This window comes from Spermophilus citellus (genome assembly GCF_964194105.1).
Source record: "Spermophilus citellus genome assembly, contig: SCAFFOLD_172, whole genome shotgun sequence".
Taxonomy (NCBI): Eukaryota; Metazoa; Chordata; class Mammalia; order Rodentia; family Sciuridae; genus Spermophilus; species Spermophilus citellus.
The window spans coordinates 217501-233769 of NW_027672868.1; the positions used below are offsets into that span (position 1 = coordinate 217501).

The 16269-nt window shown below is 33.0% G+C and overlaps 1 protein-coding gene across 1 annotated transcript in view; it reads right to left on the reverse strand.

Annotated features, from left to right (window-relative positions):
* Window positions 1-1819: 1819 nt before the first annotated feature.
* Window positions 1820-16269, reverse strand: part of LOC308640504 (zinc finger protein 519-like) — a 38012-nt gene continuing 23562 nt past the window's right edge. The window contains exons 2-4 of the mRNA XM_081312389.1: window positions 13668-13794; window positions 5171-5250; window positions 1820-2158 (exon numbers count right to left, since the gene is read on the reverse strand). Of these exons, the coding sequence (XP_081168515.1) occupies window positions 2144-2158; window positions 5171-5250; window positions 13668-13794 (222 nt within the window). The 3' untranslated portion in view covers window positions 1820-2143. The remainder of the gene's footprint in view (window positions 2159-5170; window positions 5251-13667; window positions 13795-16269) is intronic.

Genomic DNA, 16269 nt, shown 5'->3' on the forward strand with positions numbered 1-16269 from the left:
AGTCCAAATATACTTTTGAAAAAAAAAGATGATTTGAATTCAATCAATACAGAGAAACTGAGGAAATGACAATTGAACCTAGAGAGGTCCACAGAAGGAAAAAAGGCAGAGCATCCAATCATGCTTCCTGCCCACTTCCATGGGCTAATGAGTAATGGCCAGATGGGGAATGGTTGGAATTTTATGGAGTCAGTGCTGCAGAGCTATCTCTGGGCAATTGTAATTTTTCTTTCCAGTATGAAGTTTCTGGTGGCCAATGAGGTTTGATCTTACAGGAAATGACTTTTTCAGTCTGTGGATTTGTGAGAATTGTTGCAAGTATGAATGATCTGTTTCTTGTTAACACTTGAAGCATACTTAAAATTTGCCACATTCTTAACATTTACATGGCTATTATCCAGTATGAATATTTGGTGACCAACAATACTTTTCCTAATAGAATAGCTTTGCCACATTCTTTGTATTTGTATGGTTTCTCCCCAGTATGAATTCTCTGGTGTTCAGAAATGTGTGATCTTTGATAAAGAGTTTTGCCATATCCTTTAAACTTGTATGGTTTTTCCTAGTATTTATTCTCTGGTGTCAAATAAGTTATGATATTTGATTAAAAGCTTTCCCAAATTCTCCAAATTTCTATGGCTTTTCTCCCATATGAAGTCTCTGGTGTTGGCTAAGGAGTGACCGTCAATTACAAGATTTGCTACATTACAGATATTTGTATGGTTTCTCCCCAGTATCAATTCTCTGGTGTTGAGTAAGGCATGATTTTTGATTCAAAGCTTTGCCACATTCTTTACATTTGTATGGCATTTCTCCAGTATGAAGTCTCTGATGTCGAGTAAGGTGTGATTTTCGATTAAAACTTTTGCCACATTCTTTACATTTGTATGGCTTTTCTCCTGTATGAATTCTCTGGTGTTGAGCAAAGCATGATTTTTTATTAAAAGCTTTTCCACATTCTTTACATTTGTATGGCTTTTCTCCTGTATGAATTCTCTGGTGTTGAGTAAGGCAAGATTTTTTATTAAAAGCTTTGCCACATTCTTTACATTTGTATGGCATTTCTCCAGTATGAAGTCTCTGGTGTCGAGTAAGGTGTGATTTTTGATTAAAAGCTCTACCACATTCTTTACATTTGTATGGCTTTTCTCCTGTATGAATTCTCTGGTGTTGAGTAAGGCAAAATTTTTGATTAAAAGCTTTGCCACATTCTTTACATTTGTATGGCATTTCTCCAGTATGAAGTCTCTGGTGTCGAGTAAGGTGTGATTTTTTATTAAAAGCTTTTCCACATTCTTTACATTTTTATGGCTTTTCTCCTGTATGAATTCTCTGGTGTTGAGTAAGGCAAGATTTTTGATTAAAAGCTTTGCCACATTCTTTACATTTGTATGGCTTTTCTCCAGTATGAAGTCTCTGGTGTTCAGTCAGGTGTGAATTTCGATTAAAAGCTTTTTCACATTCTTTACATTTGTATGGCTTTTCTCCAGTATGGGTTTTCTGGTGTCGAATAAGGCATGATTTTTGATTAAAAGCTGTTTTACATTCTTTACATTTGTATGGCTTTTCTCCAGTATGAATTTTCTGGTGTCGAATAAGGCAAAATTTTCGATTAAAAGCTTTTTTACATTCTTTACATTGGTATGGCTTTTGGCTAGTATAAATTTTCTGTTGCTCAGGAAGGTGTGATTTTTTATTAAAGGCTTTGACACTTTCTTTACATTTCCAGATTTTCTCTCCAGTATGATTAGTGTAGTGTTTAAAGAGGTTTGAGCAACACTTAAAGACATTTTCACATTTCTTCAATTTTTAAGGTTTATCTCCATTGTAAAGCCTATTGTTTTTAGTAACAGATAGATTTTGAGTAAAATATTTTTCATATTCTTTACTTATGGAGGATTTATCACTGCTCTGATAAAGAATTGAGGAATTTTTAAATGCTTTTACATATTTTTTTAACTTGTAGAGCTTCCCACCAATATTAATTCTCTGGAGTTCAGGAATTCTTGTAGTTTTATTAAAAATGATTTCACATACCTTATAGCTGTAATTTGTCTCTTGATTATAAAAGCTTGGATAAATAAGTTTTGGGTATTGATTAAAAACTTTTTCACTTTTCTCATTGTGAAGCTCTTTTAAACAATCACATGGTTGATTTCTAGGATTTAAAAAAAGCAGAAAATTTTAATGACTTTCACAGAATTTGCATTGTTTTACACCAAATCTATTATGCTGCGAATTACCTAGGGTAGAGACTGTCTACAGGTCCTAAAAGATTTATCATAAATATAGGTCTCTCTGAGTATTACTGAGGGTGTTTTTAAAATTCTTTCTACTTTTAAATTAAGCAATATTAGCTAAATACAAATACTCCCACATTCATTATAATTCCATGCATTGCCACAAGGAGAAACTGTTCATTTCATCATTTTTGTAAAGTAACAATCAGAGAGATTACTAAATCTCAGAAATTTCTTCTTCTCCTTCTCCTCGTTCTTCTTCTATCTTGTCTAAAGAAATATTTGTGGATATTTACTCAATGGTGAATTTTAAATTATTCCAGTGACTAACTAAAGCATGAAATAGACTCCATTGCAAATTTTTCATTTTTTAGAGGAATGGTATAATTACAAATGCTGTTCAAATATGTTTAAAAGCACACAAAGGTCCTCAAATGTGACTGCCATATGTGTTGTTGTCTCTCTCCAGCTTAGCCAATGCCCCACATCCCTACAGTTCCACCTTGCCTCCAACACACTATTGTCTAGTTTTAATTTGTGGGGAATCCTGCAGGCACTGGGACCTAATCATTGCCCTGATGTGCCAGAGCATTCTTCATTAAGCCAAAGAGCAAACTTCATCTGAGCTGGGCTGCTCAACTTTCCAACAAAAATTTCTATCACTGAAGGTGTTTTTAAAATTCTTTCTATACAACTAGCTCACTGAAATAAGTTAGAGAATACTTTTGATTTGTTGAAAACATATTCCTTGAGATGCACAGATAAGTATTCCTAGGGCCTCAAGAAAATCTAATGGCAACAGGATTTAGTTCACTAGGGACATGTATAGGATCCAGGAAGTCTCTGTTTCTCACACTTGGAAAGTTTTTTCCATTCTACCCCAAACCACAAAAATGCATAGATCTATTGGGATATTCACTTGGAATCTGGTTAAAATCCCTGTTGAAATGAAAGATGAAGTAGTGCATGTCAGATGGAGCTGCTGAAAGATATCTATAAACTGTGCATGAAATTAAAAAAAAAAAAAAAAGCATGGAAGCCTTTAGGGAAAACGTCTGGTATCTGGGAACTCACAGTTGAAATCCAGCTGGTTTGAGGCTATCCAGTACATGTTATATACTACCTAGTTTTGTCTAAATTCAGCATGGCACTGGAGATGGTATCATCCATTGGAGCCATATACCAATTAGCATCACAGAGATGGGTGAGACATGTCAGAATGCCAATCAACTTGTCTCAAGAAAGACTCTTCCTGTTGAAATCTTATTCCTACTTTGATGCACACTCCCTTAAGTGAAGAACTGGAAATATTATCTAGCAATTGTTTTTCAGAACTTATGTGGTCTAGAGAATTTATAAGATGTTTTACCTCTTTTAATATAAGTTCTTGCCTGGTCTTATATCCCTGTACTAATTATTTCAGATATTTATTTTTATTTTTTTTTCAGATGGCTCATCACCTTCCAAAAAAGAAATTACTCATGTGGGATGCTTGATGTCCCATGACATGGAATAATTATGCTAACTTATGAGCCATAAATACATTGGTAAGTACACAAAGACTACTTCAAGTTGAATTAAAATTATAAATAAATATTTACAAGCACCTTTGACTCAAACTATCAAGTTTCAGGGAGAAGGTTCTACACAAGTGGGCTTCTGCAATAGTAGACAGAATCATGAAATGACAAAGACATTATAGATCTTTTTTTTTTTTTTACTTACAGAGAAGTTTAATGGTTAGCCATTCCTCATTCAAAGGTTGTCTTAAATTACCTCTGTGGCTTCTTTACTTTTCTCAAAGGGTTATACAATTATTAGCTTATGCCCTTCATTGTTCTTCATTTGCCCCACAACATCCCTACTACTTCTATCCCAGGCATGTTTTCTACCTCTTAGCTTGATCCCAGAAAAGTGTCAGAAGCCTTTCACAATTCTCACAAGACCCTCATGTCTGCTTTTGGGGTGTGATGCATTCCTGCAAGCCATTTGGGCTGTGGGTTTTCTGGGAGACTGTGCTAAAAGTTCCTGAGACTTTCCTGTGTTTCGATTGTCATACATGACAGATGAGCTGTATGCTTATTTGATGTGTTTTAGAAAGGATCATCTGCTTCTCTTCTCCATTTTTTGCTTAATTATTATTGCATTTAAAAAGCAATACCTACCAAACTTTCATAGTAAACAGATTAAATTACTGAATTGTTCTTTTGAACACATATGTTTTAGTAAGGCTTGTTGGAGCATTTCCTTAATCTGCATGTTTTTCTTTTCTTTAAGTAGAAATACTATGCATGTGTTTAAATTATAAGACAATTTGTCTATACTGCGTAGAAAATCTTCTTATTACTTTATAAAAAAGACAGATTAGAATGCTGGAACTTTAAATTAATGATCTGTATACTTTTCTCTAACCTGTACTTATGTAGAGATTATTGAAAGTTTTAAAAACATAACTGATTATAAGCATTTTATACCTTTTTGAGGTTTTTTTTTCATTATAATGCCTATTTTTATTCTAATCCTATTTAAAATCTGAGCAAACTGGTTGAGTCTTTATTTTTCTAAAGGTATTTTTAAGATACAGCTTCATAATGCCCTGTAAACACTGTGTAAATGTAATTTGATACATGTTTTTGCAATTTAAAATTTTGTGTATTGCAAGTGGTTTTACACAAAATACTGAGTAGTAAAAATTTTACAATTACAATAATGTAATTTAAAGTTTTAACCAAATAAAAACTGAATGGCATTAGTTGAGCAGTAAGTCTTTTTAGATGTTTGTAATAATATAAACTGATGAACTTGTAATTTTATGAGTAAATAATTTTCATGTTTTCTTCCATTCATTAAGACAAATTTTCTGAACTTCCCTCTCGTTCAATTTCAATTTCTTGTTTAAAACCAAGTATTAACTGTCCTGCTTTCCATACCTTTGCTTTTTCAAGTTTTGCAAAAAAATATTGTATTTCTTGCTCTCCTGAAAATTCTTGGTTTTGAATAGAAGTCATACCTAAAAAAAATAACAAGAAGTTATTTCACTTACTATGGTGAATAACTCTGCAATTATATAAAACTTTATCAAAGTGGGGGGAATAGCCAGAGAACAGTATGATTCAAGGCCATTATTACTCAAAAAAATATATACAATTTACTACAATATGATGACAAAAGCTTTGAGAACTTTGAAAATTATCTTAAGAAATTATAGCACCACAGACGAGAACAAAATGCAAACTGACTAATATTACTACAACAATGTCAAATCATAGCCCTTCACTTCAACATATTCAGATTCCACCTGTGACTCAAATATTTCAGGAAATGAATATCTCTTATTTGTTTATTTATATTTTTATCTTTGGGGGAATTATTTCATAAGAGAACACAGGGTTATTCTATCACCAAACTAGATCCACAGGCATTTCTATATTTCTATATCTATTTTTATATTTCTATATCTATATCTATATACATTTTTTAAAGACAGTTTATCAAAAAGATGCTGAAATTTATTTTAAACTGGCATTCCACTGTCTCAGCTTTCCAGTTATATGGAATTAAATTTATATATCATTTCACATCATCTTTTTTTGTTTACTTTGTAACTTCCAAATATTTTCCAAAATGACTATAATGATCTAGTTGAACAGATTTTGAATAGAAAAATCTCAATGAAAATAATAGCTCACACAATAAAAAGTATAATCATCTCAAGCAAACAATGTAATACTAGTAATAGAGAGTTCAAAAATTGATGTTGTTAATTATCTAACTAATGCTAGAAAACCACCTGAAATGTATTTAATAAACTAAATATAAATGTAGAAAATTTTAAAAAATATAGAAAAAAACAGCAACAGAAAAGTTAGAAATTATATAATAAAAATATTCTTTTAAAAACAATGTCTCAGGCTTGGGACACAGCTCACATGTGTGAATTCTTGCCTCACATGCAAAAGGATGGGCTTAGTCCCCAGCACCACACGCACACACACACACACACACACACACACACACAGCATCTCATAAATTAGAAATTTGAGGAAGAAAATATATCAAAGTCTAGAATTAATTAAAATACACAGGTACTGCTGGAAGATGTGGTACATGACTGTAATCCCAGTATCTGAAGAGACTGATGCAGAAGCACCATGAGTTCAAAGACAGACTAAGCAATGGTGAGGCACTAAGCACCTCAGTGAGATCCTATGTACATTTATATAATTCCAAAGTAATGATAAACTAAACATTGAAGGTAATAAAATAAAATAATCACCATAAAATCTATGAAATACAAATTAAGGCAGTTTTTTTCATAGTAGAAAAATTTATAAAAAAATCAACAAAATTTGAAATCTACAGAAGTAAGTTCTTTATCATCAGTAATTTAAATAGAAATAAACTAATATGAAAAAAACTAATCAGAAAACAATGTGATTAACAAGATTAAACCTAAAAATATATTAACTATGTCAGATGCAAATCTACAGAATGTTTTCTTAAGATATAAGGTCACAAAAGAATAAAAACAAAAAGATATAACAAATATTACATTCAAAATTGCAAATGTGATAATAATTATATAAATGAGAGACAAAGTACAATATCATATAAAGATAAATATGACTAATCACTGCAATACAATCATAGTAGAAATATTTGTAACTCCAATTATATTTTTTATATATAGAAAGAAATCACAGAAAAAAAAAATGAATAGCATAAAAAGCAACACAGTAATAGTAGGATACATCAATCCCCAGTTGATGCAAATAAAAAAAATATATATATCATTGCATTAGTACTCAGGAAATGAAAAAAACTTCAAAAAGCATTAAAAACTAATTAGGTTTACAGAGGCAATCTTCTTTATAGTGTATGGAATATTGTTCCAAAGAGATCAGGTTAAAAATACAAAACAATTGTTAAATATACTAAAATATTGAAGTTGCTTTGTAACATAAAATAAGTTGGAAAGCAAAAGTGAAAGTGATATTCAAAATTTATGAGTGAGTTTAAAGCCAAATTCAGCAATTAAGCAAGGCCCTAAGCAACTTACCTAGGCACTGTCACAACTAAAATATAAAAACAGCTGCCAGCTAGGCACAGTAATATACACCTGTAATTCAAGCAGCTTGGGAGACTGAAACAGCAGGATTGTGAGTTCAAAGCCAGCTTCATCAACATCAAGGTGCTAAGCAAATCAAGGAGACCATGATTCTATATAAAATAAAAAAGATGGGTCTTGATATGTAGCTCTGTGGACAAGTGCCCCTGAGGTCAATCCCCAGTACACTTCCCCAAAAAGAGCTGTTCATGTGGCTCAGTGGTTAAGCACCTGTTCTAAAAAAAAGTGCCAGTAGCACCCCCCAAAATATAAGAAGACTATGTAATACCAAACAATGAATATTATTTTTGGGTAAACAAAATAAGTTATTTGAACAATTCTTTAGAATATTCTTGGTACATCAATGACTACACATACTAAAAAAAAATAAAATAAAAGTACTTCCTGATATAAAATAATAAAAGCTACAATATTCAATGGAATGAGGTTAAATGAGAAAGCCATGGGTATTAAAATTGAAAGTATATCAATTAGCCCTCAACTTGATGGTCAAATCAAAATATATTTACAGACCTATTCTCATTAAACAACATTCAAAAGAGACCAATGTGGCAAGCCAATCGAACATCATTTCAAATGACTACATGAAGGCATTTTGGAATGAAAAAGTCAAAAATCTTTTCAAAGATAATAAATTATATAATATCTACAATGATCAACATTCAGGAGAGTATGTTGAGTAAAATAGTAATTCACCCCCCCCCCAAAATACAACAAATACCAGGTAATTCTACTTCGGAGAGATATCTAGTGTAGCCAAATATACAGACCAAAAGGAATGGCATTACGGATGAAAAAGTAAGACAAAGGAGCACTTGTTTGAAGAAAAAAAAATGTGATACATATTTTGTAGAAAAAAAAATTACAAAAAAATTTGAATGAACAGAACTGACCAGTAAATTTAAAATATATAAGATAATAAGTTCAGCAAAGATACACAGTTTTGACCACAATTACAAATTTGACAAATATATAAAAGATAAAAGAATTGTAAACATCTTTATGGTACCTTTAAAAAGCTAAAGTCTTACTCCTGGACAAAAGAACAGATGCATATATGGAGAGATGATGAATATGCCATTAATTCTAGCTACTTGGAAGGCTGAGACATGGAAATACAATTCCAACTTTAGCCACTTAGCAAGAATCTATTTTAAACTAAAAGTCAAAAGGGGGTGATGATGTAGCTCAATATTATAAGAACCTCTGAGTTCAATCTGCTGTATGTGTGTGTGTGTGTGTGTGTGTGTATGTGTATGTATGTGTGTGTGTGTGTGTGTGTGTACATATGTATATATAACAAAATTTAGATACATTACATGATTAAGCACAAAAGCAGAGTATATAATCCAGGCACTATACACAATCATATATAAAACAGGGGTAATATTTATACATGTAAGTAAAAGAATAGAAAACTTGATTGAAAATTGGCATATGGGTCACGTGCAATTTAATTTTACCTAATGTTGTCCTAAAGTGACAAGTCATAATAATTTCTATTCAATTATTACATATAGATATAAAAACAAAAACAGTATCACTAATGTGAGAAAACATAATGAACACTGAAGTTCTCTAAAGAGTGAGACTCAAGGAAGACACAAGAATTAGAGAAATGTTACCTACAATAATATGAATAATTGTGTTACAATAGAAATCTTTCTTTTAATTTTTTTTTTGTAGCTATAGATGGATAAAATGTATTTATTTTATTCATTTATTTTTAGGTAGTGCTAAAGATAAAACACAATGCCTCACATTTGTGAGGCAAGCCCTCTGCCACTAAACTACAGCCCCAGCCCTGAAAATTCTTCTTTAAACCACATTGATCAGCTATACTTACATAACCACTAGGAGCAGGTATTGTGAAATACTGCTATTCATTACATGGGGAAAAAAAAAAACTTCACAGAATATTCAATATAAGCATTCATATAAAGTTCTGATGAGAAAAATTTGAATGAATAAATATTTAAATTATATTAAAGAAACTCTCCTGTAATATTTATATCTTACAATGGTTTAACCTAGAGATATTTGGAAATGAACAGATTTTCTAGGGACCCCCCCCAAATGCAAATAAACACCAGGTTATGCATATCCTCACAGTCATTGTGGAATAATTTGTAGGGATTCTCACTGTGGAAATATGCAGAGAAGCATTACTCTGGTGAGAAAACTCCCAAGGGCAACAGGACTTTGTTTCCCCGCCTTAGAATGCCCTGCAATTTTCCCTAAGAACTAGTCAAGTAATTAAATACATGTGCAATGTCAAGCTGCTATGGCAGTGTCCTGCTTGAAAAGGCTCTGCACTAGAATGTTATCAGCCTCAAAAATAATCTCTGGCACACAACTCCTTGGAATAAAGAAACTCTGTTTTTAGACAAGCACAATGTTTCACTGAGCCTAAACCTGTCCACATAACAGTAAGTTTATACAATGGAGTTTCTTGAGAGCTACACAAAACTCCTAACACTGCACATTGCAACTTAGTATATAACTGAGAAATAAGCTGCATAATGTTGCTAAGTTTGTAACCTGCCTAGTAATAAAATGAACAGTATGTACTAGTGATGCCAATGACCTAAATTAACCTGTTGATATAAATAAAGCTTGGCAGTTTGGCCTCTCTGTCACATTTCCTGTCTCTTGTCTGTCTCTTCTTTTGATTTTCTTTTTTTTTTTTAATTTTTAGAATTTTTTATTCAAAAAAATTATTAACTCCTTTTCTCAATGTCTACTAGATCCACAATGAAAATTTTAATATTTACATGTTCTTCTTTTTTTATAATATTTTATTGTTGGTTGTTCAAAATATTACATAGTTCTTAATATACCATATTTCACAGATTGATTCAAGTGGGTTATGAACTCCCATTTTTACCCCGTATACAGATTGCTGTGTCACATCAGTTACATTTCCATTGATTTAGAAATTGCCTTTCTAATGACTGATGTATTCTGCTGTCTATCCCATTCTCCACTATCCCCCCTCCCCTCCCCTCCCCTCCCCTTCTCTCTCTCCACCCCCTCTACTATAAATCGTTTCTTCCACTTATATAATTTTTATCCTACTCCTCCTTTCCTCTTATATGTAATTGTGTATAACCCTGAGGCTCACCTTCCAATTCCATGCAATTTCCCTTACCTCTCCCTTTCCCTCCCGCCTATCATCCCTGTTTAATGTTAATCTTCTTCTCCAGCTCTTCATCTCTACCCTGTCCTTGGTTACTCCCCTTATATCAAAGAAGACATTTGGCATTTGTTTTTTAAGGATTGGCTAGCTTCACTTAGCATAATCTGCTCTAATGCCACCCATTTCCCTCCAAATTCTATGATTTTGTCATTTCTTAATGCAGAGTAATACTCCATTGTGTATAGATGCCACATTTTTTTAACCCATTCATCTATTGAAGGGCTTCTAGGTTGGTTCCACAATCTTGCTATCGTGAATTGTGCTGCTATGAACATCGATGTAGCAGTGTCCCTGTAGCATGCTCTTGTTAGGTCTTTAGGGAATAGACCGAGAAGGGGAATAGCTGGGTCAAATGGTGGTTCCATTCCCAGCTTTCCAAGAAATCTCCACACTGCTTTCCAAATTGGCTGCACCATTTTGCAGTCCCACCAACAATGAACAAGTGTACCCATTTCCCCGCATCCTTGCCAGCACTTGTTGTTGTTGGACTTCTTAATGGCTGCCAATCTTACTGGAGTGAGATGGTATCTTAGGGTGGTTTTGATTTGCATTTCTCTGACTGCTAGCGATGTTGAGCATTTTTTCATGTACTTGTTGATTGATTGTATGTCCTCCTCTGAGAAGTGTCTGTTCAGGTCCTTGGCCCATTTGTTGATTGGGTTATTTGTTATCTTATTATCTAGTTTTCTGAGTTCTTTGTATACTCTGGATATTAGGGCTCTATCTGAAGTGTGTGGGGTAAAGATTTGTTCCCAGGATGTAGGCTCCCTGTTTATCTCTCTTATTGTTTCTTTTGTTGAGAGAAAACTTTTTAGTTTGAGTAAGTCCCATTTGTTGATTCTGATTGTTAACTCTTGCGCTATGGGTGTCCTATTGAGGAATTTGGAGCCTGACCCCACAGTATGTAGATCATAGCCGGCTTTCTCTTCTATCAGATGCCGTGTCTCTGATTTAATATCGAGCTCCTTAATCCATTTTGAGTTAACTTTTGTGCATGGCGAGAGAAAGCGATTCAGTTTCATTTTGATGCAAATGGATTTCCAGTTTTCCCAGCACCATTTGTTGAAGATGCTATCCTTCCTCCATTGCATGCTTTTAGCCCCTTTATCAAATATAAGATAGTTGTAGTTTTGTAGATTGGTTACTGTGTCTTCTATTCTGTACCATTGGTCCACTCGCCTGTTTTGGTACCAGTACCATGCTGTTTTTGTGACTATTGCTCTGTAGTATAGTTTGAAGTCTGGTATCGCTATACCGCCTGATTCACACTTCCTGCTTAGCATTGTTTTTGCTATTCTGGGTCTTTTATTATTCCATATGAATTTCCTGATTGTTTTATCTATTTCTACAAGAAATGCTGTTGGGATTCTGATTGGGATAGCATTGAACTTATAGAGAACTTTTGGTAATATCGCCATTTTGATGATGTTAGTTCTGCCTATCCATGAACAGGGTATATTTTTCCATCTTCTGAGGTCTTCTTCTATGTCTCTTTTTAGGGTTCTGTAGTTTTCATTGTATAGGTCTTTCACCTCTTTTGTTAGATTGATTCCCAGGTATTTTATTTTTTGGGGGGATATTGTGAATGGAGTAGTTGTCCTTATTTCCATTTCAGAGGATTTGTCGCTGATATACAGGAATGCATTTGATTTATGTGTGTTGATTTTATATCCTGCCACTTTGCTGAATTCATTTATTAACTCTAATAGTTTCTTTGTAGACCCTTTTGGGTCTGTTAGGTATAGAATCATATCGTCTGCAAATACTGATAATTTAAGTTCTTCTTTTCCTATTTTTATGCCTTTAATTTCTTTCATCTGTCTAATTGCTCTGGCCAGTGTTTCGAGGACTATGTTGAACAGAAGTGGTGAGAGAGGGCATCCCTGTCTTGTACCAGATCTTAGAGGGAATGCCTTCAATTTTTCTCCATTCAGAATGATGCTGGCCTGTGGCTTATCATAGATTGCTTTAACAATGTTGAGGTATGATCCTGTTATCCCTAATTTTTTTAGAGTTTTGAACATAAAGGGATGCTGTTTTCTTTTTTACTGAGAGAGAGAGAGAGAGAGAGAGAGAGAGAGAGAAGGAGAGGGAGAGGGAGGGAGGGAGAGGGAGGGAGAGAGGGAGGGAGAGAGAGGGAGAGAGAGGGAGAGAGAGGGAGAGAGAGGGAGAGAGAGGGAGAGAGAGAGAGAGAGAGAGAGAGAGAGAGAGAGAGAGAGAGAGAGAATGTAATATTTATTTTTTTTTGGCAGACACAACATCTTTGTTGTATGTGCTGCTAAGGATTGAACCCAGGCTGCATGCATGCCAGGAAACAATGCTACCACTTGAGCCACATCCCCAGCCCCTCTTCTTTTGATTTTTTCACAATATTTTGTTAATTTAAACATAAATGTAGGGAGATCACTGAAGAACAAGAAGGAGCTTAAATAATTGATATGCATGGTAAATAGAGAACATGAAATGCTCTTTAATGATTGCAACTAAAACAAACCTAGGCTTGAAAAAATATTTTCTGTTGGATTTTAGCTTATCAATTAACATTTAAAATGTGAATTCCTCTTTAATTTTGGACCTTTTATCTGTATTCTTTGCTTCATTGATTTCTACCCAATTTGATATGTCTACTGTCACTTTTCTCTTCAAATCCCAAGGTTATTTCATTGAAGATCAAATGGTGACCAAAGATTACATAGAGACATCAATATTTTTGATGGAATATGTTAAATTTTGTTATTTTCTTGGAAACTAAAGAAGTCTTTTTTATTGTTACCCTCATTAGGAAAAAAAAGAAAAATATCATATAAGAGTCTACAAAATTTTTTTCTTAAATATTTTTTCTAGACAAAAACACTAAAATACTTTGAAAACATTTTCATTCTCTACATTGTGAGCACTACTTAGAAAAGATAAGTTAAACATAAAAAGAAAAAAAATCCTTAACATTTTCTTTTCTACATAAACAAATGCCCAATCTTTGTACTAAAAACAAGAAACAAAGTTTTTAATGCAGAATAAAAGCTACCATAAGATACTCTATAAAGTTACAAAAATAAATATTGGTTTTGAATTAAAAGTTCTGAAATAAATTTAGGCTCACCAATAAAGACTAGGTTTTTACAGATCTCTAACATCACATCTCCATATAAAGTCTGCTGAGAAGGGTCCAGGAATTTCCATTCCTCTTCAGAAAATTCAATGACCACATCCCTTAATGTCAATGGTTCCTGAAATAAAAATGAAGAAATACATAACACATAAATCATATGATTAATGACATAGTATTTAATTTCATACAAATTTTAATGAGAGTTAAAAGAGGTGGCTTTCACAAATGGTAGTGATGTCAACCATTCAATAACATACGTTTTTTGTGGTGCCTGGGATTGAGCCCAAGGCCTTTTGCATGAAAGGCAAGCACTCTACCAACTGAGCTATAGCCGCAGGCCCAATAATTCATTTTAATCAGTAAAATTGGGGGCTGGGGATGTGGCTCAAGCAGTAGCACGCTCACCTGGCATGCGTGCGGCCCGGGTTCGATCCTCAGCACCACATACAAAGACGTTGTGTCCGCCAATAACTAAAAAATAAATATTAAAATTCATTCTCTCTCTCTCTCTCTCTCTCTTTAAAAAAGGCAGTAAAATTGGTGGATAATTTTGTTATAATGAAACCCAGGGAGCAGAACATGTAAAGCAAAACAATAAAGCAAAAAAAGTGAGAAAAAATCCAACAAAATTCCAAAGGATAAATAATAGTTGCAAATAGTTATTGAATATTCAAAAGAAGCACAACCAAACAAATCAATGATACTTGAGATATGCATAGCAAAATTGTAAGTAATAACTATACTCATATGACAGTGGTCACCTTAGTGTGTAGAAGACATAAAAGATCACTAAAGACACACCAAAACTTTCAACAATCCACATAATTATTTGAATGTTTATCTCCAAAGTTGTCTATCTTCTCATTATTTAAATATACCATAAATCTATACTGTATTTAAAAAATTACTTTTACAACAACTCACTTCTAAAAAGAATAAATTTTTTAACTATCAAACTATTACAAAACACTTAGGTACTTGGGTCACATGGCACAAAGTTATAACAAAAAAATAATAAAAAAAAGCAAATTAAGTGAATAGACTGTTAATCTCTCAGTTCATAAGGAAACTGACATATTAGGTTTAACATTCCCAAATTTGTAAAAACCACCCTCACTGTGAAACTGTATCCTCACTTGGCTCATTTCAAAGTAGAAAGTGAGAGAATACTAAGCAGTTAAGAAAAAAATTCTGAAAGGTTCTTGCACCCTAAATGCCTCTCTGACAGCTTGGAAATACTCCTTTTACCAGGGTCTCAATTATCACTAGTGAACAAACACATACATGAAGTTAGTTTAACATTCTGATCTGTGATGTCTTTCTTCTGCTTCAGCATTATTATTATTATTTTAATTTAGAGATTTAATCCAGGGGCACTCTACCCTTGAAATGCATTTCAAGACGTTTTGACTTTTTATTGTGATAAATGGGCTTACAATGTTGCTTAGGTTCTCTGAATTACTGAGTCTTGAATCATATTTACTTTCTTCCTACCTCATCTTTCCACATCACTATGACTACAGGTTTGTGCCACCTTTCCTGACTCTGCAACCACTTTTGATACCAAATATGCAAACTTGCACAACAACCAATATTTCAACAACTAGTAATCCAATAATTCAGTTCTGATACCATCTAGTACAGATCCCACAAGTTTGGTGTTCCTACTATCAAATATAACTGAAGTGCCAGTTTCAAGCCCCAGAATAGAATGATATTCATATTTATAATCAATTTCCTATAAATTAGGGGTCTCTACATTTACTCACTCAAGTTACTTATTCTGAAAAAAAACACTTATGTATACCACATTGTTATAAATTATATAAATCTGGAAGTTGACAAATGAAACCTTGCATAGAATATAAAAAAAAAAAGTGAGAGGAAAATGGGACACTATATAGGCCATTTTAGGAAATAAGTGGTTGAAGATATTTCCTCCAATTTTTATGATCTGCTATACAAGAGCCCCTTTCCCAATATGATTTAGAAGATCCTAACTATTTTAAATATGATAATTCAGATACTCATTCTGAATATTCCAATTTTTTACATAAAATAATATTTAATTGAACACTTTTACATTCAGGGGTAAGAACAAAATATTTGTTAAAAAAAAACATGTTAGTATTCTTTAGATAATTTCCTTTATATAAAACCCTTAGAATACTGAGCCATCTCATGGTAGCCCAAGCCAACATACACAAAATTTTCTTAAAACTCCTAAGTATTCATTGGCTTCAGGAAAAAGGATACTTCATTTGGAATTTAGATTTTTTTTTTTTTTGGTACAGGGGTATTCTACAACTAAGATATATTCTAGGCCTTTTTTTTTTGAGACAGTCTCTCACTAAGTTGGTACACCAAGTTTCAGCTTTGATCTTTCTTCCTCAACCTCCAGGTTGTTATGATTACTGGCATGTCACAATATGCCCAGAAAAATATGAATGCTCTAACTTCATTTGGTCCATTTTCATTTCACCTTATTTATTTGCTATTTCTTCTAAAAAGAAACCCTTGACAGCCTAAGACTTTGGATGCATCCATATCTTATATTTGATGAGTTTGAAGTATTGCAAAGTAGATTTAGAAA